The sequence below is a fragment of the Bison bison genome, unplaced genomic scaffold (assembly GCF_000754665.1).
Source record: "Bison bison bison isolate TAMUID 2011002044 unplaced genomic scaffold, Bison_UMD1.0 scf7180017864043, whole genome shotgun sequence".
NCBI lineage: Eukaryota > Metazoa > Chordata > Mammalia > Artiodactyla > Bovidae > Bison > Bison bison.
Window position 1 is genome coordinate 864,297 of NW_011494615.1, and position 26,161 is coordinate 890,457.

A 26,161-nucleotide genomic window follows, 5' to 3' on the forward strand; every position below is an offset into this window, starting at 1 on the left:
TGTTAACCTGGTTGTATCAATATAAGCATCAGTGAAAATGATTCAGGCCTTTCTCGTGATTTATTTAGATGCTCTTTTTGATCACCAGTCTTATTTGGGCTCTCAGTGTTATCTGGTAGCCTCTCTGTATTTCTCGAGCTGACTCATCCTTGTGCTTCTTGCTGTGCCAAGTTTCAGACTTATCTTTATTCCTTAAGCCTCCATTGCCACACTTTTCCCTCCTTCATTCTCAGTAAGTGACTTCCTCCATCCTTCCCAGATAACAATGGAGACATCCAATGGGAGTTATCCCTGTGTATGTCTTCCGCGTCTGTGGACCTGTTTGCCTCCATACCTGTCCTGCCTCAGTTCTTCCCTTCCTCCTACAACTGATGAGCTGCCCCTTCTCCTCTCAGAGAAACTTCTCCATTGTTCTTCTATCTGTTCTTGAGAATCTTCAGTCAAATGTTATTTTTGCTGTTTCCTAAATCTTTAACCTCTCCTTGTCTACTAAATCTTTCTAATTAGTGCTCATGTATTCTTTACCCCCCCAAAAAAAAAATCTCATATAAAAACATATCCAAAGTTTTCTAGGGTGTACATCCATTTGTTCCCCCATTACCCCAGCCATACCTCTTGAAAGGGTTTTTGCCACAAATTCTCCTTTTTGGCCTGTTTTCAGTTATCTGTCCTAAACATGTGAATGAATCTAGTCTTGCTGAAATCGCTAATGACTTGCATATTGCTAAATTGGGTATTGATGGACATATATATTTTTATAGTGTTATTTATTGATTTTGGGCTGTTGTCCAGGCCTGCTTTCTCTCACTGCAGCGAGCAGGGCTCCTCTCTAGTTGTGGTGCACAGGCTTCTCATTGCCGCAGTTTCTCTTGTTGTGCGGCACGGGCTCTACGGCGTGGGCTTCAGTAGCTGCAGTTCCTGGGCTCAATAGCTGCGGCACACGGGCTTAGTTGCTCCATGGGATGTGGCATCGTCCTGGATCAGGGATCGTACCTGTGTCTCCTGCATGGGCAAACGGACTCTTTACCACTGAGCCGTCAGCAGAGCCCCTGATGGATATTTTTGAGTTCTTTTATTTACCGTGTTATTTTGAAGATCAAGGGGTAACAATCCTGCTCACTGAATATCTTTAAACAAAGGACATCTGCTTCATGAGCTTCACATTGTTAGAATCCCTTCCCCAAGTTGTGATATTAGTAATTAGGAAGAAACTGTCAGAAAGAGTTACAGAGTATACCAGTGAACTTTCTCAAGGCATCTTTGAGTCATATCTTACTTAAGGCATTCATTTTAATCCTGGACTTAAAAAAAAAAAAAAAACCTGTCTTGCTTTAATTGGGTTTATGTTATCATTTTTATCTTTATGCTCAGTATGGTTTCTTTTCTTGGCAAAGTTCTTTCTAGTTGTTTCCACCAAAGTCTCACACCTTCTAGCACTTTCTTCATCTGACATGGTAAGCTTCACTCTTTCATCTTGGGCTTCTTATATTTTGTTCTCAGCCTTCATCTACATTATTAATTTTTCACTGAAATTTTGCCAGTTACCCCCGAAATGTCTCTTTCTTCTTTTATGCCCCAGGATTATATTCAGTAATGTGTTAATATATTGTTTTCATATTTCTTTGGTCTCCTTCAGTTTGAAACATTTTCTCAGCCTTTCTGGGAACTTCATGTCATTTATGAGTTTAAAGGTTGTGGGGCTTGTAATTTTTAGGGTAAGGCTCAACCTGGGTCTGTCTAGTGTTTTCCCACTGAACCTCCTTAGCACCATCGAGGATCCTGCCTGGGCCAGATGCCTCTGTGATGGTTGCTGTATGATGGTTATCCAGTTGCTTCATCCCTTTTATGTTAGAAGTTGGCGAATATTTTCTATAAAGGGCCAGATAGTATGTACCTTGGGTTTTGGTGGCCACATACAGTCTCTGTTCCATATTCTTTTTTTTTTTTAAAGCTGTATGTTGTTACTGGAGTATAATTGCTTTATAATGTTGTGTTAATTTCTGATGTATGACAAATTGAGCTGTATGTATACATATATCGTCTCCCTCCTGGGCTTCCTTTCTACCCTACCCGATCCCACCTCCCTAGGTCCCATATTCTTTTTGTTTTATTTTTCTTTTTGTTTCTATAACCCGTTAAACATGTAAAAACTGTTGCACATTGTACTTAAGAGCAGTGCAGAAATAGGCCTTTGGTATTGGTTGGAATTCTATCATAAGGATGCGCTGTCCCTTCTCTCTCATATATGTGTGTATTTGTTTCATTATGATCAGGGATGCCCGTTTTATTTGGTGAAGTGCAATGTCATATTACTGTTACCACTGTTATTATGCATTGTTTGGATGCTCAGATCATACTAGAAGCCCTCCAAGCTGGCTTTTGTGTCCTGTTGATCTATTTCTGTCATTGTTTGATCACTTGATACCTTTCTGAAACCATGCAGTTTTTGGACTGCTTTTGTATTTTCACTCTGCCAACCCTGGAACCAATCATTTCTCCAAGGAAGCTTTGATGTTTAGAACCCACAGTCTGGGTGATGTGCTTACTGCTTTGGGGTTTTATTGTTTGCAGGCCTTCTAAGTATTCAGAGATAGAAAAAAAGTGTATGTACCCGTACATACATATGGAGCTTGCCAGGTGGCGCAGTAGTAAAGAATCTGCCTGCCAATGCAGGAGACGTGGGCTTGATCCCTGGGTCAGGAAGATCCCCTGGAGAAGGGTATGGCTACCCACTTCAGTATTCTAGCCTGGAAAATTCCATGGACAGAGGAGACTGGTGGACTACAATCCATGGGATCTCCAAGAGTCAGATACAACTGAGCGACTAAGCACACACGCATGTACATATTCACACATACATAGAATTATTCTTACATCTGTCATTGTAGGTATTTGGAACAAAACTCATGCATTCATACTGATACTTCCAATTTTAATCCAGTATATTAGAATTCTTTCTAGACTTCCCATTTTCTATATCTGTACATCCCTTCTCGGACAGAAACCTGGTTCCCACTATTCTCAGTACATTTATTGACCTGTTCAGCTCGTTTATTCAGCATAGCAGACTCCGTCCCCTCTGGCCGCCTCCTCTGTGTCATCATCCTCCTGCCTTGCCACCGCCGCTCTACTTCCTGGGCCCCGTGAGTGGAGGCCCGCATTCCCGTGTCTGCCCCCTTTCCTCAGAATCTGATGTATTGTCTTTGGGAAGGGAAGGAAAGGGAAGATAGATGAAGGAAAACAAAGGCTAGATGTCATTTTGTTGCTTCATCTTCCGTATTTCCTTCCCCTTTGCTGTTTGCATCCAGCTAGTCAACCTGTCCTTTGACTGTGATTCACAAATACAGCCCAGGACTGTGTGCCTCTCTCTGCAGCTCTGTTACCCCTGAAATCCAGGCCACCACCACTTCTCACCCAGACTGGCCTAGTCATCTCTTGGCCCCATAGAGTCCCCTGTACCAGTGTGGGCCTAAGATGAGCAGCATTAAATAACCTAGGAGTTTGTAAGAAACATGGGATTTTGGACCCTGACCCAGAGCTACTGTCTCAGAGCCTCTGAAGGGAGAGGCCCAGTAATCTGCATTCTAACAAGCACTTCTAATGCCTACTGAAGTTTGAGAACTGCTGCCCTAGGCCTTGAAGCTCTTGGAAAACACTGCCCTGGGTGTAGAGGGAAAGATGGCTAATTAGTCCTCCCCCCTCAGGAGTGGCATCCGTTGCTTAGGATGGACCTGAAGGGAGTGGACCTGACTTGGGAAATGTGTTGAATGGATAAGAGGATTTCTGGATTTATTAGGTTTGAAGGGAATCTCTATATGAACCACAGTGGTATCCAGAGAAACCGTTAGAGTTAGATTGAACAGAATGGCTCCAGTGAGGGAGGTGACTGGGCGGGCCATTTATGATCTCTGGAGGGCCGTGAGGAAGAGTGTGACAAAGTGATGAGTGCTCCAGGGTGGTGGTTCACCCCGGCGTTGTAGGAGAGCTCTTCAACAACACTGACTACTTCTCCTCTCTCTCCACCCGCTGCCCCTTTCCCATGTAGCTTAAGGTCTCAAAGGTCAGATGAGAGTGTGTAGAGTTTGAAGAAGTCCCCAAGGTAATTTTGATATAACATAAATCATTCAAGAGACAGAAAAGAAATGGTTCTTAAACTTATTCCACGGTGATTCTGTTCATGTCTAATAGGTATGCAGCCTTCACTTCCGAATTGAGTCTCTTTCTTAGACATTGCTTTAATAAATAGATGGTTAAAAATTCTGGAAAACATGGGTAAATCTATGGCTGATTCATGTTGATGTTTGGTAGAAACCAATGCAATACTGTAAAGCAATTATCCTTAAAAAATTTATGAAAAAACTAGAGATAACAGTGTCCTTTTTAGGTAAATTTTGTAGTGAATTTTGAACTGAAAATGTTCTTTCCAGCTATAAAATGTAATTTCAAACTCTGTTTCAATAAGCAAATATTTTAAACACCAGATCACTGAAAATCATTCTTGAGATTTGATTTTTTTAAATTTGGGGACTACAAGTACTCATATGCTCTTAAGCCTCTGTGAACTCTCAACTGTGTTTTATATCCAGAGTGACGAATTAAAGGTTATTTCTTCCATGACTTTTTCCAAATGGAAGGTAAGTTAGGCATTTGAGCGCCTTTCTGAAGACCGGACCTTACAGTTGCCCTCATATTGCTTTGAATACACTTAGAAGTAATCTGGACAAATCTTGCATCAAGAAATAACCCATATGGTTGGGTAGATATTTTATATCAATAGCAAGTCAGTATTATTTTGAAAGCCTCTCCCAAGAATTGTTACAGTGCTAATGATAATTACTGTTCACTGTCTTTAAGTCACTTTAAGGGAGATCTCTAAATTTCCTTAAAAAATTCAAATTGTAGCATGATCTTTAGGGACTCCATTTAGAATGCTTTTTTTTTTTTAATCCAGAATTGAATAATATTTGAGATGATACTGAAATAGTGGAACAATTCTGTTTTCTTAATTGAAGTATATTACAATGTTTTATCAGTTTTAGGCGTACAGCATAATGGGGCTTCCCAAGTAGTGCTAGTGGTTAAGAATCTGCCTGTCAGTGCAGGAAGCGTAAGAGATATGAGTTCTATCCCTGGGTTGGGAAGGTTCCCTGGAGGAGGGCATGGCAACCCACTCCAGTATTCTTGCCTGGAGAATCACATGGACGAAAGAACCTGGCAGAGAGTTGGACACAACTGAAGCAACTTACCATGCAGACATGCACGTACAGCATAGTGATTCAGTATTTTTACACATTATACTTCATTAAATGCTACTGCAAGATAATGGCTATAATTTCCTGTGCTCTACAGTGTGTCTTTATTGCTTATCTGTTTAATACATGACTTTGTGTCTCTTAATGTCATACCCCTAACTTACCCCTCATTTCTCTCTCCTCTCTGGCAACCAGTAGTTTGTTTTCAATATCTGTGAGTCTGTTTCTATTTTCCTGTACACAGTTGTTTGTATTACTCTAAAAAATTCTACATATAAGCGGTACTGTACAGTATTTGTCAAATATATTTCACTACAAAATCCCATGGACGGAGGAGCCTGGTGGGCTGCAGTCCATGGGGTCTCAAAGAGTCGGACATGACTGAGCAACTTCACTTTCACTTTCCATTTTCATGCATTGGAGAAGGAAATGGCAACCCACTCCAGTGTTCTTGCCTGGAGAATCCCAGGGACGGGGGAGCCTGGTGGGCTGCCGTCTATGGGGTCGCACAGAGTTGGACACGACTGACGTGACTTAGCAGCAGCAGCAGCAGCAGCAATATTCTCTAGATCCATCTACATTGCTGCAAATAGCAGAATTTCCTTCTTTTTTATGGCTGAGTAATACTCCATCGTGTGTGTGTGTGTGTGTGTGTGTACACCTTCTTTATCCACTTATCTTTTTTGGGGGGTTGCTTGCATATCTTGGGTGTTTTAAATAGTGCTGTTACAAACACTGGGGCTCATCTGTCTTTTCAAATTAATGTACTCATTTTTTTCAGATATATACCCAGGAGTGGAATTGCAGGGCCAAATAGTAATTCTATTTTTAGAATTTTGAGGAACTTCCATACTGTTTTCCACAGTGAATGCCCCAATTTACGTTTCTACTACCAGTGTACAAGGGTTCCTTTTTTGCTGCATTTTCTCCAACATTTGTTATTTGCAGACTTTTTGATGATAGACATTCTGATAGGTGTGAGCTGATACCTCATTCTACAAGTCCACTTTAGCCTGATTCCAAAACCAGTCAAAAACACTACAGAAATAAAAATACCAGGCCAATACCTTTGATGAACCATTGATGCAGAAATTTTCAACAAAATATTTGCAAAACAAATCCAACAATATATAAAAAGGATCATACACCATAATCAAGTTAGATTTATTCTAGGGATCCAAGGATGGCTCAACATTTGCAAATCAGTCAGTCAGGTACATCATATTAACAAAAGGAATAATAAAAATCACATGATTATCTCAATAGATGCAGAAAAAGCACTTGACAAAATTCAGCAACCATTCATGCTAAAAGCTTTCATGAAAGTGGGTATAGGGCATACATATCTCAACATTATAAAGGCTATTTTTCACATATCCACACTAGCATCATCCTCAGTGGTGAAAAGCTGAAAGCTTTTCCTTTAAAAAACCTGGTTCCTTTCAGAAACCAGACAAGGATGCTCACTCTCATCACTTCTGTTTAACATTATATTGGAAGTCCTACCCTCAGCTGTCAGATAAGGAAAATAAAAGGCATCCAAATTGGAAAGGAAAAGGTAAACCGTCACTATTTGCAGATGACACAATGCTTCATATAGAAAAACCTAAAGTCTCCACAAAAAACACCATTAGAACTGATAAATGAATTCAGCAAAGATGCAGGATACAAGATTAATAGGCAGAACTTTGTTGCGTTTCTATACACTAATGGTGAACTATCAGAAACAGAAATTTTAAAAAATCCTGTTTTAAATCACATCAAAAAGATTAAAATACCTTGGAATAAACTTAACTACAGAGGTGAAAAACCTCCACTCTGAAAACTATAAAACACTGATGAAGGAAATTGAAGAGGATTGGAAGACATGGAAAAGATATCCCATTCTCTTGGATTAGAAGAATTAATATTATTCAAATGGCCATACTACTCAAAGCAATCCATAGATCTAATGTAATTCCTTTCAAAATACCCATGACATTTTTCAAAGAAGTTGAACAAATAATCCCAAAATTTGTGTGGAACTACAAAAGACTCCTCATTGCCAAAGCAATCTTGAGAAAAAAATAATGAAGCTGGAGGTATCACCCTCCTAGGCTTCAGACTATATTATAAAGCTACATTAATCAAAAAAGTGTGGTATTGGCAAAAAAACAAGACATACAAATCAGTGGAACACAGAGCCTGAAAGTAAACCTGTGCATCTGTGGTCAGTTAATCTTCAGCAAAGGAGGCAAGAATGGGAAAAGATAATCTCTTCAGCAGCTGAGTCATCATTTTCCCCTCTTTCCTACTCTCTCTGTCTCTTCTTTACCTGAGAGTTGCATCAGACAACCTGCCCTTCCTAGAACCTGCTCTGCATCTTCATGTCTCCAAGTGAATACTTGTTCTCTTCTCTCTGGCTAGAATTTTCTTATCTACTTTCCCGCCTGTCCATTTCCCACTCACCTTCAAAAACTGACTCAGTTATCATTCTCCTTCTGTAGCTTCTGTTGACTTAACTTTTCGTGCTTTTCCAAGCATAATTGAGCCCACTTCCATTACAGTATTTATTAAATTCTACTAGTTTGTTAATTGTAAATTTCATCTTTAATAGTCTGTGAGAACTTGAGAACTAGCTCAGGGGTCTTGATTACTTTCGTTTGACTTCTATCTTTGCCACTTGCTAGCAAATTATGCCTTTGAGCAAATTACTTAAATATGCTGTCCCTTAGTTTTATGATCTATAAAATGGGGCTAATAATAATACCTTTCAAATGTTATTTGGGAGAATTAAGTGAGATAGGCTTTAGATATTCTCAGATCGTGTTCTTCACATACTAAACAATAAATGTTAAATATTTACTTTTATGACAATTTCTTCAGCCTTTAACTTAGTGTCTACGTATGGAAGGCTTATCTTAATGTTTTCATTGCTTAAAATAATTGATGAGTCTATACAGAAAAACTTTTATCATTTCAGTTAACTCATAATGTACATAGGAGAAGGAAATGGCAACCCACTCCAGTGTTCTTGCCTGGAGAATCCCAGGGACAGAGGAGCCTGGTGGGCTGCCGTCTGTGGGGTTGCACAGAGTCAGACACGACTGAAGTGACTTAGCAGCAGCAGCATAACGTACATGATAGTTGTAGGATTTTCTAATGTTTTATGACTTAAATTTTTTAAATTTATTAATTTTCTATTTTAATTGAAGGATAAGTACCTTTCAATATTGTGATGGTTTTTGCCATGCATCGGTATGAATCAGCCATAGGCATACACATGTCCTCTCCATCCTAAACCCCCTTCCCACTTCCCTGTCTGCCCTGTGTTTCCCAACTTAAATTTTTATTGGAAGTTGGATTATTGTTTTAAATGTGTCTAAATTGTTCAAATTACTTATGCCAAGATAAGTGATGAAGGAGCAAGTTAAGCACCTTTTTCTCCTTTTCACAGAAGTATTTGCTCTCTTTCTGGGGGTTGGCTCGTGCCATTGGAGTCTTCTAACGTGTCTGTTTTCTTCTCGCTGCAGGCCTTGTGTAGAATCACCCGCCATTCACCTACTGCCTTCCAGAATGTTATTGAGAAGGTGGGACTGACCTCAGTAATAAACTCCCTGGCCTCTGCCATCTGCAAAGTCCAGCAGTACATGTTGACCTTATTCAGTGCAATGCTGTCCTGTGGGATTCATCTTCAGAGGCTAATACAAGAAAAGGTTTGACCTGTGATTCCACTTTAAAAATGGTTGTTTTCTCCTGCAATTTTAGTGGCTCCATAAGCAATATATCTCTGTGGAATTATTTATCATCTCAAGGGGACCCTTTTGAATTTTGCAAACTTCTGTACCACAGGCCATTCATCTGAAGATGTTATAAGAGTCTTTCAGTGATTAGAATAGAAATCCGGTAAATGGCTCTGCCGACTTGTCCCATTTTAGTAATGAAAAGTTAGAAAATTTATGAATCCTTCCCCCATGCTAATATTTCTCATGGCTCTTTGTCCTCAGCCCCCATCTCTCTTCCCATGTCCTTTGCCTGCCTTTTGGAGGGGTCCCTTTATAGTCTCTGCTCACTCTGACTCATTTTTATTCCTTTCCTTGTCCTAATACTCCGCCAGCACACTGAACCTTCAGAGCACCCTTTCTCTTGTTTTTAACTTCGTCTCCTTCTAATCCTTTGATATACCTGTATTTTATGTACTGTAGAGTCTGTAAGTGTTCAGTTCCTATCACCAAACCACACAGCTGCAAAGAACTCTCTGCTGTAACTGTCCTCAGTATCTTCTCTAGCCGCCTACTGAGGAGCGATCCCTGAGCCAGAAACGTGGGCATCACCTGTGAGCGTTTCGGAAGTGCAGACCCTCAGGCCGAATCACAGCCGAATCAGGACGAATCAGACCCTGACCTGCCGAATCAGAGCTGACATTTTAAGGAGGTCTCTAGAGGATTGGTTGGAAGGTTATGGTTGGAGAAGTCCTGCCCTTGAACATTAGTGTCCATTGAGGTGTTAGCAGATGAAAATAGTGGACCTTGGCTACATACACGCATTTGGAAAGCAGTGAGGCAGAGAGAGATTTTCAGTTGTACAACCTTCCCCAGTTTTTCAGTCGCTCATGTGTATTATGAATCTTCCTGAGGGTGATGTAGTATGCAGTGTTCTTTACACTTATTGGACCAATTATCTAATTTTTTCTGAGGGATAATAGCTGTCAAATTAGAGTGTTCTGAAACATTCTCAGCAGGTAACACTGCTAAGAAGCATGGAATGGGGCCACTTAAATATAGTGCTTGCCGTGGTTCTTATCCATGAAATGCAGTGTGTTAAATTTGATTTTTTATAAAGCTAAAAATTTCTATGGTTAATAATTGTTATGTTTACATAGTAAACTTGATCTTAAAAATCAAAATAGAGAGTAAACCAGTTCTTGGCTTTTATTAGTCTGATTTCGATTCTGCTAAGAAATTTGAGCCTCATGGAACGTATAGTTTGTGTATCTAATTTTTGATCTTTAATTTACCAAGTCACTGAAGGTTGTTATCATTGTATTAGAAAGAGTACCATTTGAGTAGTTTTGCTGTGTAAATTGTGGTAAGAGAGGCTGAGAGTTTTGCAGTTTATTTTTCTTCACACAGGTATGGATTGATTGAGTTTAAAACATGATATTTCACAAAGGTAGTAAAATAATATGCATTAATTAAATGATTTTATATTTATTTTATGTTTAACTAATATTTCATATATCTTAATGATTGAATAATTACCTGTGTTAATTGAGAAATAATCTTTTGCATTTAATTAGTATTGTTACTTAAAATTTTAAAATTGTGGTAAAAAACATAAAATTTACTCTTAACCATTCTTACGTGTAGTTAGTAGTGTTAAGTATATTTGCATTGTTGTGAAACAGAGCTCCAGAACTCTGTCATCTTGTTAAATGGAAGCTCTGTATCAACCATATATTTTGGGTGTTATGTTTTAAGACTCTGGGTTTAATTGAAATCTCCCGTTTTGGCGGGTCTCCTCTGACACTGAACTGGCAGGGGAAGGATGGCGTTGCTTTGTTCCTCCCCTGTTGGTGTGGAAACCCAGATTGCCCTGTGGGCTTCTGCTGACACCCCAGGGACGTGGCAGAGCTCCTCCTTCCTGCTGGGCAGGGGTGGGAAGCCAGGCTTCCACCACCTTCTCTGATGCCTTCCTGGCTGGTGGGGGGAAGAGCTCCTCGTTGCTCTTCCACTGACACTGGTTGGGTACAGGTGGGCGCCCCATTCCTTGCGGAAGGTGGCAAAGGTGGAGGCCTCTCACTAGCCTCTCATGATGCCATCTCAGCAGGAATGGGGAGAGGAACATCACTGCTGCGAATATGGGTAGAGGTCTGGGCATCCCATCAGTATCTCTGCTGATACCATGGTTGGGGCCAGGGGGGCTTGTTGCTGCTGGGTTGGGATGAAAGTCGCAGCTCTCCTTGTGGTCCTTTCTGTTTCCCTGGCAAGGAGGGGTGTTGGATGCCTTGTTACAGTCACGTGAGGGTGGGAGTCTAGGCTCCCCTCTTGCCCTTTGCTGAAGGGGCCACGATTTTTTCATGATGCTTGGCTGAAGTAAAGTAGCTGTTGTCTGAATGTTTTTGGGCTTTCCAGGCTGTCCCTTTCCTGATCTTCTGGCTTGAGAGAGCCGATGTTTCCTTTGTATTTGTGTGTGTGTGTGTGTGTGTGTGTGTGTGTATCTGTCTGTCTGTCTGGTTGAGAGAGCTGATGTTTCCCCTGTATTTGTGTGTGTGTGTGCGTGCGTGCACACCACATGCGCTATTGGTGTTTCTGGACTGCTGCATTATCCAGCACCCAGTATGGTATGTATGAGGTGGAGTAAAACCCCAGCAAACTCATTGACATACTGATCTTCAGGTGCCGAGGCCTCTAACCATTGTACATCTTTTCTGTCTTGTCCTGTAGTCTTTAAAATGTATCTCTGTCCATTTAAATACGGTGAATTGTCATTTAAAAGATAAGGTTCTATTTTTCATTAATTAAAACAATCTACCATCATATTGAACATTTATCATAGACTAGACACTTAATGACTTGTAACCCTGGGTTATTCTCAAATGAGACTTAGTGCCTTGAGTGATTTTGTCAAGTTGATGGAGGTTATAAATGTTAAAAGCTGATGCTTAGGCCAGAGAGTAAACCAAGAAACAGAATAATTTCTGATAGTGTTAGTGCTCTGAAGAACATTGAACAGGACGATGTTGATAAGATGTCTTGCAGGCGGATGTGTGCAGGGGGTGGAGCCAGACACCATTTGCTGGGGGAGGGCAGGAGGAAGTCATGGAGAACCTCTCTGAGGAGGTGATGTTCCAACTGAGCCCTCAATGACAAGAAAGAGTGCGCTGTGTGAACATGTGCAGGAAGGACTCTGTACTTAGTTCAGCGTCCCTGAAATGTGAGAATTCTTGGCGAGACCCTGGAAGAGAAGGAAGAACAGCAGTGCTATCCACAGTGAGCAGTGGGGAAGGGATGCAGAAAGAGGCAGGGAAGTAGGAAGAAGATCCAGCTCATGGTAGGGCTGTGATACTGGCTTTCCTTAGGGGTTTTGACACAGTGGCCATAGTTTTATTTTTACTTAAAGAAAAATACAAATATTTGCATGTAGGTGTGTGTTTTAGGGTTTATTATTGGTAATTGTATTTTTTCCAGGCGTTCGTTGTTAATAGGCTAGAATGAGTGGAAGAGGAAGAGGCCCAGGAACAGATACCAGGCTTACCACTTCCAGCTGGATATGGGAAGAAAGAACCACACCTGTCTATTTGGGGGACTGGTGTCTATGTATTGTGGTAGATTTTTGTGTTGAAATTCAGCCCCCAAAGAGGCCCCTGCCATTCCTTTTAAGTGAGAGAAATTACTGTTTACTGCAGAAAATTTAGAAGAACCTAAAGAAGAAAACAAAATAGACTATAATCTCACTGCCCAGAGCTAATTACTGTTGCCATGTAGGTTTATCTCTTTTAGTCTTTGGTTCATATGTCTGTGTATTTTATGCACACATTTATAAACTTATGATTGAAATGTGTTGATTTATCATAGTTAGGCATATGTCTTTAAATATACCCCTAAGAACATTTTAAAAATAAGTTTTCATTTTGTGGCATATGGTAATTGAACCCTTCTCCCACTGTTGAGCTATTTGCCTCTGACTTTGTGGTTTGTACTCAGCCTGGTGCAGTGAGCATCCTATTTCCATGCATCTTTGTGTCCACTGCTAATCAGTCACCACAGGTGTTATGCATACTTCGAAGCCTGTGCATAAATAATGCTAAATTATTCTCTAGAAAGGTAGACAATGAGAGTACTGTTCACTTGTAATTTAACCAGCAGTCATTAAGACACGTGCTATATTTATCATACAATAAAACCTAGAATTTAGGATTACTTGATTAGCAGCATACTTTATGATTTATAGTTACTTGCAGTTTGTAGGGATTCCCGGGTGGCTCAGTGGTAAAGAATCTGCCTGCCAATGCAGGAGATGCAGGTTTGATCCCTGGGTTGGGAAGATCCCCTGAAGGAGGAAATGGCTACCCACTCCAGTATTCTTGCCTGGAAAGAAGGAGGAGCCTGGCAGGCTACAGTCCATGGGGTTACAGAGTCGGACATGACCGAACACGCATGTGTGTGGTTTGTAATTAATCTCTCTGATTCTCCATTTGAAATATGTAATTGTAGCCATGTTTTCATGTTACAGTAGATTCATTAGGTCGTATTGTTATTACCTTCTGAATAATGTTTATGTTCTTGAATGGACATTGGTGTGTTCAAAGAATTTAACTTCACGTACCACCTGCATTAGCTACATGGATATCATTGTCCTTGCTGCTGCTGCTGCTGCTAAGTCGCTTCAGTCGTGTCCGACTCTGTTTGACCCCATTGACTGCAGCCTACCAGGCTTCTCCGTCCATGGATTCTCCAGGCAAGAACACTGGAGTGGGTTGCCATTAGATGATCGTTATTCAGCAGCCATGTGCATCACAGTGCTTGATTTATTTTGTCATCATCTTCAAAAGGATCTGCTTGCCCATAATGTCTAAATGCAGAAGATTCCTTTATCGAAATGAGTGTTAGTTCTAGACTCTGTGATGTGAAAGTGAGTGTTCACAGCCATGGTACAAGGGGACTGTCTTTGTTACAAATCATGTATTCCACATATTCTAGTAATTAGAAAAATTGGGCAAAACAAAAAAAATGACAAACTGTTTTTCTACCCTGTTTTCAAAAAAGAAAAAGGACAACGAAACTCTTCATAGGATACTTTCAGAATCCTTGGTAGACAGTATTTTATATGTAATTCTTGCATCATCACTAGATGTAAGGAATTGATAACCTTTTCACAGTTCAGATGCTTGAGTGACTCTGGATGAGTAGCTTCCAGAAGGCATGACCAGGCATAAGAGAAAACCTTGTAAGTTATGTGTGAGCTTGTTTACCAGTCTTGTGCCATATAAACTGATTTTAAAAATACCTGGTATATTTTCTGGTTTTATTTTTCGGTCTCTTCCAAGCTCTTATGGCGTATAAATGTTTGATCTTAAAGATCTGGGGCTGGAGGAGTTTGAGGGTGCTGTAAACATGTTTCCTGATGTTTTACAAGGGAGAGAGATACTGGATGAGGGCATCGCAATTCTCCTTAATTATAGTATCTAGAAACTAAAAGTGGCTAATGTCACTTATATTTATTTGTAGTAGGTTATGTTTATAACTCATGAATTTTAGGATTTAGTATTGAAAATCCAGAATATATGGAACATAGAGTACAGAAGAGTAAAGTGCTTAATGTTTCCAAAATAATCTCATCAAAATTTTTGTATATACTTTTCAAATGGATATTTATTGTGTGTTTGTATGTGTGTTAACACGTTGACATATTTCCTTTTCCCTGCTGCCACATGCACGTGCTATTTTAGAATCTTTTTACAGAAATTAGATCGATTGTTCATACTTTTCCTCTTTAGTGATGTTAGGAACGTGTGTGTAACTCAGTATAACTCTTCAGTATTGTTTCCAAAGGGTTATGGTGGTCCATGATGTGAAGGTACCCCAGTGCTTTCCAGCAGTTCACTGCTGCACATTTTAGAATCCCTCCCCTTTTTTTTTTTGGCAAGAGAGAGCATTCTTATGGCTAAATTCTTTTGTGTGGACTTCTGTAATTATTCCTTTAGGAGAAACTCTTAAGTAAAATTATGCGCTGTCTTAGCTGCTCCCCTGAGAGGCTGTCACCATGGATTTTATATTCAGTATCTTGGGTGTTCTGTTACAGGGACCACAGGTAGAGGTATGAGCATGGATGAGGTCAATTTCCGTGAGCTCTTCCTGAAGAATCTGTCAGAGAATGAGCTTCAGACAACTGAGCAGTGTTTGAATCAGCTAAGAAGACCAAGTAATGTGAATCAGGATGATTGTTGGATACTAGATGTCATTGGGGTCGCACAGAGTTAGACACGACTGAAGCGACTTAGCAGCAGCAGCAGATGTCATTACAGGTTTAGAATGGCAGACTGCTTTCTTTCCCTTCTTTCTTCCTTCCTTCTTCCCTCCTTCCCCCTCTCCTTTCATGTACTTACCTATCTATATGCACACATATGCGTACATACATACATACGCATGCCTATAAATGCATACAGGGAGAAAGGGGAAAGCATATGAAAATTGTAGTAAACTGGTGTACTGTTTTGTACATGTGACTTAAAAAAATAAAAGCAGACATTAAAAATCTAGTGCCTCGTTCTTGATATTAGAAAACTGAAAGTATATAAAACTCTGGGAACCCTACTCTGCTCTATTTCAATTAATTGAGCTTAGTACACTCACATCAACTTGTTTACAAGTTACGCGGATTCAAACATCTGCCTCAGCGATGTATTTTTTCCCGTGAGGTGTGTGACCTTGAATGTGCCTCTTAGCTGCCCAATCAGTGATGCATACTTTGGCACTTCATATGCTTTGGGGTCACTTAACAATTTAAACATTACTTTTTAAGAGTCATACCGTGTTTCAAGGTGCATTTGCTCATGCTCGTTGGTAAGATGATTTCCTTCTGGGCGTTACTGCCTATGGATACCTTTGTAATTTGTGCCTGATTTGTTAATTTTAGCAGGAGCTGCTGTCCATTTTTATTTCAGCAATCTAGTTTGACTGAAGCTGTTTCAGGTTTCATATTTTGATGAAGTAGCACAACAGTGATTAATAATAAACCAGAAGGTGCTTATGATGTTTGGATGTACTATGGAAGATCACTATGAAATTTCATGCATATAAAACTTTGAAAAATCTGAAAGCCAGTCAGCTCAGGGTTTGTTTGTTTGTTTGTTTCTCACAAAGACACTAAGCATTCTGACTTAAAGGTTGCTCATTTAAAATATGGTAATTAGTTAATGCATATTAATAACATGAGTTTGTAGTCACATTTTCATCAGTCTACATTAATAAATGTGTTGTATAAGAGACATTTTACTTAGATTCTTGGCTAAACTTCTTTAAGGAAAGTGTAATCCAAAAACAATTTTAGTACATTTTTCACTTCCATCAACATTAAATGGGAAAACTATGTCAGTGTAGTTATTCACACACATGATTTCTCTCTCTCTCTCTCTTTTTTTTTTTTTGAGGCTACTGTCATTTAATGGCCAGGCTGTACTAAATGATTTTTACCTACGACAGTTGATTGAAACAAATCGATTTTACCTTTGGAGATTTGCAGGAAATAAATAACTTTGATGTTCTCTACATCACTGTTTTTTTTAATTCATCTCATAATTTTGTCTTTATGATATGTACTGAAGGAATTTTTATCCTTTTGCTTAATTTCGATCAAGATACCACTTTGTGATGTAAGCTTCATATCTTTCAACCAATTCCTCACATGGTGAACATTTCATAACATCATCTTTATGTTATGTAGATATGTCTGTTCTGCAATCACTGCCAAGAACCATTTGACTGTTGGACAGAAGCTCTTCAATCTGTGGTTTGGGCTATAGACCTCAACAGCTTCTGCTTTTTTTCTTCCATGTGTAAAATTTAGTTGTGTTGAGCCAAATGGTGAGATGAATTTAAATCAAAGATGAATACATAGTGGATGGCAACCTACAGTGACCCGGGGTTATTTTGACTCTCTGAAGGTGGTTTTGATTATTCATCCTTGGCACTGGTCTTTGCCTGCAGCCTGTAATCTTGTTGTAAGATTAATACTGTTCTAGAAGTCTGGTGCATGTTGCTTAAGATTAACTATGGTGCCCTGGGCAGTTAGTTTTAGGGAGTCGGTCAGTACTGTTCATTTACTTTTTCTGAAATGACAAGATGAGAATTTATTTGGGGAATAAGGTGCTTTTAGGTATAGATCCAAAATTAGAGTCTGTAATATATTGCATCTTGTAAGGGACTGGGAATTATGGTGTTACAAACAAATCTTGTATGCAGTTTTTTATCTTTGTTATTTGCCATAGTTTTTCTAGTTTGTTTCACTCAAAATCGTAAGCATTATTTTAGTTTTTCAAGATTGTTAGTAATGGCTGCATAACAATATCAATAAGGCATAGAGTAGACCTCATCATGACTTCTTAGTGACATTTCTGTGTCTTAAAATTATAACTGTTGCTGTACAAAACTTTGATTGCACCTGGTAAAATTTCCTCTTTCACTGTATACTTAAGCTATATTTCACTTATCTCTTGCTGTGTAACTACTCAAAATGTAGTGGCTTAAACAAGACCAGTAATTTACTTATTTCACTAATTGGTAATTTAGGCAAAGCTGGGAAAGACTGAGAAGAAACTTTCCAGAAGGCTCACTCAGATGACTGGCAAGCTGGTGCTTGCCATTCCCTGGGAACCCAACTGGGCTGTGGCTTGGGATCCTCAGTCGCATTCCGTGTAGGGTCCCCGAGGGCTAGTAGGGCTTCCTCACAGCATAGCAGCTGGGTTCCAAGAGAGAGAGTGTCTCAATAGAACCAGACAGGAGCCGCATGGCCTTTGCAAACCTGGCTTTGGAAATCATGCAATGTCACTTCTGTGATGTCTCTTTCCTACTCCACTTGCCCTCCTCACATGCATCATTACTGGATATAATGTTGCTGTTCAGTCGGTCAGTCGTGTCAGACTCTTTGTGACCCCATGGACGGCAGCACGCCAAGTTTCCGTATCCTTCACTATCTCCTGGAGTTTGTTCAAATTCATGTCCAGTGAGCTGGTGATGCTATCCATCCATCTCATCTTCTGCTGCCCTCTTCTCCTTTTGCCTTCCATCTTTCCCAGAATCTTATGATTTAACAAATTCCCTACTTTGGGATGTTAAGTTTGTTTACTGTTTTTGTCTATCTTGTGAACAGTACTGCCATGAGCATTCTTGTAGTTAAAGCTCTTTTGATCATCACTTTGTTACACTAAAATTCTTGAGATACAACAACTGGGTCAGAAGAAAATAACATTTTTTTAAGGCTTTGGAGAAATGACAGCTCACTTTCCTACCAGTTAGAGGAAAGATTAAACACTTAAACTTTCATTTTTTTCTTGACTATGTATTAATTTGTCAGTCTGTCTAACTGTTCACCTGCCTGCCTGCCTGTGCCGGGTCTTGCTTGTGGCATGTGGGATCTTCACTTGTGGCATGTGGACTTCTTAGCTGGGGCATGTGGAAGCTACTTCCCTGACCAGGGATTGAACCCAGACCCCCTGCATTGGGAGCATGCAGTCCTAGCCGCAGAACCACCAGGGAAGTCCCACAAAGCTGACATTTATTTAACATAGCTAATTTAGACCTTTTCAGATTTTGCAGTTGTCCCTGTAATGTTCTTTGATGTGAAACAGAACTTCCAGATACTGAATTGGCAGTCGGGTATCATGTCTGTCTAGTCTGCAGTAATCTGAAACCGTTTTTCAGTACATGGCTAGTGGATATTTTCATGGTTTTGCAGTTATGCACGCGTATGTGTGAGAGTGGTGTCGGTGTGGGAAACAGTTTGTTGTTTTGATCTATGGGCTTCACTGTATAAATTAGAACTGAGAGTTGACTGTGGGAAATGGGCTTTCTATTGTCAACTGGAAAGGTGAAAACAGGTCCATTACTCAAGGCCACCTTGGTGTTGATTCTGTTTTTCACGACCCAGTTGATGAATTAGTTTGATTATTCAGTTCAGGATCTAGGTGAGACTGGTGGATTTGTTCAGTCGCTCAGTTGCGTCTGACTATTTGCAGCCCCATGGCAGCATACCAGGTTTCCCTGTTCTTCACCATCTTGAGTTTGAGCAAGCTCAAACTCGTGTCTGTTGTCAGTGATGCCATCCAGTCATCTCACCCTCTGTCACCCCCTTTTCCTCCTGCCTTCAGTCTTTCCCAGAATGGGGGTCTTTTCCAATGAGTCAGCTCTTTGTGTCAGGTGGCCAAAGTATTGGAGCATCAGCATCAGTCCTCCTAATGAGTATTCAGGGTTGATTTCCTTTAGAATTGACTGGTGTGATCTCCTTGCAGTTCAAGGGACCGCCATGCCCTGTAGGCATGCCATGTAGGGCCACGCAAGATGGATGGGTCTTGGTGGAGAGTTCTGACAAAATGTGGTCCACTGGAGAAGGGGATGGCAAACTGCTTCAGCATTCTTGCCTTCAGAACCCCATGAACAGTATGAAAAGGCAAAAAGACTGATGCATAGATATAGATATATCTCCACTTTAAAATAGAAGCCTGTACATGGCTGTGTAAGCGCTTCCTGCCCTCCAGTATAGCACCCAATGTAAAAGCACTTTGGCAAAAAATATAATAATAATAAAAAAATTTGAACTGCTTACATCTCCTTGGACACACAATGTCACTCCTAGGTGCTTGCCTCTGCCAAGGACTCTCAGGAACTTAAAGTCCTGCCCTCTGTAATCATCTTTATAATAATCCCATTCCATATTTCTGCCTACTTATATCTGTTAACCCTGTGTGTATGTATATTCCATTTTTTGCATATCCATAGGCTCCCGGAATGATGCAGTCTTTTTGTTACAAGAGAACATGACACGAACATTTGTCAACACTTATTCCTCTATGTTGTGTTAAACCTTTAAGTAAAGAATGTTATAGAAATAGTAGAGTAGGAAATGGCAACCCACTCCAGTATTCTTGCCTGGGAAATCCCATGGACAGAGGAGCCTGATGAACTACAGTCCATGGGGTTGCAGAGTCAGACGTGACTGAGCATGCATACATCAGATCAGATGAGTCGTTCAGTCGTGTCTGACTCTTTGCGACCCCATGAATCGCAGCACACCAGGCCTCCCTGTCCATCACCAACTCCCGGAGTTCACTGAGACTCACGTCCATCGAGTCAGTGATGCCATCCAGCCATCTCATCCTCTGTCGTCCCCTTCTCCTCCTGCCCCCAATCCCTCCCAGCATAGAAATTGAGGTTTTTTCCCGTGTCCCGTATTGGCTATTGTTTTTACTTTATGTCTCTAGGACTTTAGTTGTATGGACTAGAGGTGTGATCTTTGTGTGTGAAGGTTTGCTCAAAAGTTCATGCAGACATGCAGTCATGACTTTGAGTTCTGGTTATTGCCACACTTCCAGTCATGTGATGGGTGGTTAAGAACCAGGCTTTATTGTCTGTCTGACCTGGATTTGAATCCAGTTTTGTGATTTGGGGCAAAGTGCTTAACTTTTCGAGATTTCCTTTTTTAAAACAGAGATAATATTGTTACCTTTTCCAGCTACTTTTCAGGTTTAAATGAGATCATACATTTTAATAACTTGGTATAGAGTATAGCACTACAAAAGAGTTTCAAAACTGACAGGTGATGTTATTTTCTATTTGGTTATTATAATCTATTGACCTTCAGAGTTGACTCTTCTATTTATTTGTTTCATGCTTTCTCAAAAAATATTCTCATGTCTCCCACAGGACTTTGTATCTACAATTATCCGTTTACTGGACAGCCCTTCCACTTCCATTAGAGCCAAAGCCTTTCTGGTTCTTTTATATATTTTGATTCATAACCACGAGATGCTGCTGCTCAGCTGCCAAGCAAGGTAAGATTTTCTCTGATTTTGCCAATGACTTCAGTTTGGTGCCTGTTTCATTAGTAGTGTTTCTTGGCCCCTATGTACCTGGTTATTGAAAATTATTTTCCTAGATTTTTCCAAGGGTTTAATTTTTCACTTATCACCTCTGCTTGGAAACACTGATGTCGGCTGGTGGTTAAGTATTAGGAATATCCTAGGTCTGAGTACAGCGTGTTAAAGGTGTTAAAGGTGGTTCTGGTTTGCATCTTTGTAAGGCATTATTGACGGGTGGTTTGGTCATAGTTCTCATTAGTATGAGGTTCTGGACCGAGTGGCTGAAAGCCCAGGGGAACCAGTGTACTGCAGCAGAGGAGGAGGCAGGATGGGGATCTGGTGTATGTGGACTGGTCCTCGACTGGGCAGATCTCTCATGGTTACTGAGTCTCGCCTCTTCTCTCCAAAAAGAGAAGCGTCTGATGTACCTCAGGTTCCCTCCAGCCTCTGATGCTTCTCAGTTAATGTCTTTGAAACTGTCTGGCCAGTGGTTACATCCCAGAGGAACCTTGAGCACAGGGTTTACTGTCTATTTCTTGACCTGGTTTTTTACTTAAGGTAGAATACTGGGAAGATTCTAGAATTGCTGAGATGGATCTTGATTAGGGATTGGAAAATTTTATCCTGCAAACAGAGAGTTCATGTTTTAGGATTTACAAATCAAGAAGCAAAATTGTGAATATTATGTATGTACTTCTATTACAAGAGAGAAGACAAATTTTCACAAATTTTTTGTTGACGTAATTAAAAGTACATTACTCGCAATCTATCCCTGGGATGGATTGACAGATGCAAACTATGATATATAGAACGGATAAACAAGGTCCTACTCTATAGCACAGAGAACTATATTCAGTAACCTGTGATAAATTGCAATGGAAAGAATATGAAAAATAATGTATGAATCACTTTGCTGTACAGCACAAATTAACACAATATTGTAAATCAACTACTTCACTCAAGTTAAAGAAAAAATATATACTGCTAATAATTGAGTATATCCTTTTTGTAACATAGGTCTAATAATGGGAAAGATAGAATTCTTTTGGGGAGAAGAGTTAACATTTTGCTTAATTAGGGGTCAAAGTGAGAGTCCTTATTATCAAATCTGATTGCAAATGTTCCTGTTGGTGTTGACCCCTAATGCAGTTTTATGTTTCTTATCTTTGAAAATGTCTTTTCACACAGATGGGTTCTACCACATGTCAATATCAGTTCATGGGCACATGACTTTCATTGAGCATGTTCATCACTTCGAAGGTATTTGTAGTTTTCTGTTAGATTCTTCCTTATATCTGTCTTTAGCCTGTCATCACATCGCAGGTGAACCACTTCTTGGTGTGGGTCATGTGCAGGATCCTAAGAAATTTCCATTGATTCTCATCTCTCAGGGATCAACCCTTTGTTGTCTTATGTCCAGTTGAGAACTGATATCTCATATGTTTTGTCTATTTGTTAGTGGTTATAGATGAGAGGGTGTGCCCTGATCCTGTGAGCCCATCATGGCTGGAAGCAGTAGTTGCTCTTACCTATCAGTAAAGACCTCATCACTGTCTTTGCTGCCTCTCATCTCTCCTTGTATCTACCATCATTTTCCTCCAGGACAAGTAATATAGTTTCTCAACAGGTGTTCTTCCATCATTTCTTAGACTCATAGTCTGGTCTATGTGTAGCAGCAAGAGTGTCTCTTACACAGTGTGAATCAGCTTTTGTTTCTTGCCTGTTCGCATTCTCCTCATAGCATCCTGTTGGGCTGAAATAATACCCCCCACTCTGACTGTGGGCTGACTTCATCTCATGCCTGCCCGCCTCTCAGCCCTTGTGTTCCGCAGCTCCTCCTTGCGCCCCCTCCAGCCAGCCAGCTGCACAGTTCTTGCTGCTTCCTGCGCACGCTTGCTCATTACACTCCCCTCTGGTGTTCCCTGTGCCCACCGTGCTCTCCCCGCAGCTGCGTGCGTGGCTGATTTCCTCAGCTCATTCAGCTTTCTGTTCGGTCTAGTGGTTACTGCTTCTGAGAGCCACTCTAATCATCCTATCTCAAATTGCGCTCCTCACCCCAACTCAGAGACTCTCTAACAGGAAAGAACTGTGAGAGCCTGAGTGGGACAGGCTTGGTCCTCCTAGGAAGTGACTGTGATTTCTGTGTCCCTGAGTGAATATTTAGAAACTTTGGCCATGGTGGACAGATGGTGGCCTGAATGCACACCCTAACCCTGACCCCTACTCTGCCCTCTCTGGAGGGTGAGGCTTAGCCTTGTGGGAGAGGTAAGCGTGAGCCCCATTCTTCCTGTGCTGTGGGTAGAGATGTGAACACTCTGTGCTCTAAGCCTGGGGGAATAGCAGACCTCAGGTCTTCTGTTGGGTGCAGAATGCAGGTGCTTTTGGTGTGGTTTTTGGGCCAGTAGTCCTGTCCCCAGGGCATCCACAGTGGAGCTGCCTTGGGGGCCAGTCTGCCCCTGACTGAGGCTGCAGGGGGGTGATCTCATTTTCCAGCACTTGGAGAGAACACGTCCCCTCCCCACCTGTATCTTTGCCACAACCTGGTCTGATCAGGTGCCGAGCTGGGGGAGGAAGTCTTGAGCAAGCAGAGCTTGGTCACAGTCCACTGACAGAGATGCTGGAAGTAATTGAAGGAGGACGAACAAGGGCAGGCAGCCCTCACGGAGGCAGAACTAATGGAATAGACAGAATGTTAACAAACAAGGAATGAAAACTCCATGGAGAAGCAGTTTTCTGAAATTTAGCAGAAGAACCAAAAGCAAATGGCCTCTGCTGGGGACGGCATTAGTGCTTTGAAAGGACACATTGACCCACGCAGAGCCAATGACAAAGACGTGGAGATTCATGTGGAGACAGTAGGAAAGTCGGAGTGTTGGTCCAGGAGACCTCACATGCAGAGCATGGGGAATGCCAGGAAGAGGAAAGGAACAGATGGAGGAGGGTTTCTAATGGAAACAATCTCGTAGTCATCTTCTGCTCAAACATGCTCTCTCCTGGTGCCGTATTAAACTGAGGGTAAAGGAATCAAAAAGTCACAAAACCGCAAAGGGAAAGGTGACTGAGGCAGAGGAATGCTGTCACCTGTCCTGGTGTTTTGGAAGCTGGAAGGGTGAGAGATGAATGTTCACTGAGGTCCATTAATGTCTGCAGAGGGAGAAGCTGGGAGGAGACCTGGTCACCTCCTGGCAGAACTCAGGACAGGTTGGGAAAGGCAGGTGTAAAGGTACCTTTGAAGTCAGTGGTGAGAGGGAGGTGAGACTCAACATAGGAAGACTGATGGCAATTTGCATGCGGACTTGATTGCCAGGCCTGAGCATCCGGGACACTCTGCCTCTTCTGCTGCACCGGGAGACTTGAGGTATATTCTGGATGGTTTGAACCGGTGAGGCTTCAGATGTGGGGTTTGAGACGTATCAGAGGGAGATGAGGTGCTTTGTGAGACCCTATAATGAGGATCGTAGAACAGCTGCTTAGTCTCAAGGGTGAGGACATCTGCCTTCTACCCCTCCTTGACTTGCAGTCTGTTGGCAGCCTGATTTCCATGCTCTTGACCAGAGTTTGGAGGTTAACCTCAGGGAAGCTGATCCCGTCTCCACAGGGGCTGGCCATTTGCCTGTCCCTCTACTGTAGCTCAAGAAACCTTGCCCCATGTTCCTGTATTGGAGCCCATCCATCGTGAGCCCCACTCCTGCATGCAGACCTTCCAACAACGCTTCAGTGCATCCTCTTAAAATATAAATGGACAACCAAGAATCACCAGATACGTAAGGAAACATGGAACTCAGATGTCAAGACTCGCCAAGAGATGCTCAGCAGAAACAGACTTAATTAGAAACAGTTCATGGAAAAAAGAGTGAGGATGACTCCTCAACCTGTGAGTAAATGCTGAATCTTCCTTATTATTAGAGGAGAGCACCTCATACTCCTCGTTACAAGAGAAACTACACTGAGTGTTCTTTCTCACTCAGCACACTGATAGCGTCTGAAACATGTTCTGTGGGTGAGGCTGTGGGGCAGCTGGCACTGTCCTCTGCTGCTGGTGGGAATGGCAGAATACTGTGACTACTGTGAAGAAGAATTTGTCTGTATCTAGAGAAATTCCATGTTTTTACCCTTTGTCCCAGCCATCTCACTTCTCGGATACACTGTCCAAGGATCTGTTATTGGCAAGGACGTGAGATGACACATGAGTGAGGCATCATTTGTTAACAGTAAACTATATACAGCAGACTAGCTGGAGAATTGTGGTCACCCTTGTGTTAGTTTTTTCTTCCTGCCATCACATTACAGAAAACTCAGTGGTTTAGGACAACACGCATGTATTCATCTGACAGTTCATGTGGGTCGGGAGGTCAGGCTCTTTGTAGCTGGACCCCCTGCTCATGTCTCACAGGGTCGAAGTACAGTTATTGGCTGGTGCTGCAGTCCTTGTCTGAGGCTGAGGTCTTCTCCAAGAGCACTGATTGTTGGTAGAGTTCATTTCTTTGCAGCTGTAAGACCGAGGTCCCCACTTTGTTGCTGGTTTATGGCTGGGGCTTGCTTTCGGCTTCTAGGGGCCGTCCTTCCTTTCCATTGTCATTTCACAGCAGAGCCATTTGCTTTTTTCCTGGACGCAGGTAGTTGCCCTTTTTATACCTTGAATCCCCTCCACCGACTCAAATGTCTTTCCTCACTCTTCTGCCATCAGGAGTAGAAAGCCCCATTTTTAAAGGTTTCAGCTGATTGGGTTGGGCTCATGCAGATAACCTACATAATTTGAGGATAATCAAATTGGGACTTCATTTTAAAAAATTTTTTATTGAAGTATAGTTGCTTTACAATCATTGTGTTAGTTTCTGCTGTACAGCAAAATGAATCAGCCATACGTATACATATATGCCCTCCTTTTTGGATTTCCTTCCCATTTAGATCACCTTAGAGCACTGAGTAGAGTTCCCTATGCTATACAGTAGGTTCTCATTAGTTACCTGTTTTACTCGTAGTGGCAGATATGTATCAACCCCAGTCTCCCAATTTGTTCCCACTCCTTTCCCCCCTTAGTGTTTATATGTTTGTTCTCTACATCTGTGTCTCTTTCTGCTTTGCAAATAGGTTCACCTCTATTATCTTTCTAGATTTCACATATGCATGCTAATATATGATCCTTGTTTTTCTCTTTCTGACTTGCTTCATTCTTTCTTGCAGTCTCTAAGCTCATCCATGTCTCTGCAAATGAAATAATTTTGTTCCTTTTTATCTTTAAAGTTCCTTCACTGTTGTACTCAGATTAGTGTTTTGAATAGTCAAGGGGTAGGAATCGTGGGAGAGACGTTTTTAGAATTCTTGTAGCCACAGTACCCATGATGGAGGACTCTGC

General features: G+C 41.2%; 1 protein-coding gene across 2 annotated transcripts in view; it reads left to right on the forward strand.

Annotated features, from left to right (window-relative positions):
- ULK4 (unc-51 like kinase 4) overlaps nt 1–26,161 on the forward strand; it is a 511,789-nt gene that overhangs the window by 107,321 nt on the left and 378,307 nt on the right. For both annotated transcript variants that reach the window (XM_010835460.1, XM_010835461.1), the window contains 2 exons: nt 8,765–8,947; nt 20,651–20,778. In XM_010835460.1, the coding sequence (XP_010833762.1) occupies nt 8,765–8,947; nt 20,651–20,778 (311 nt within the window). The remainder of the gene's footprint in view (nt 1–8,764; nt 8,948–20,650; nt 20,779–26,161) is intronic.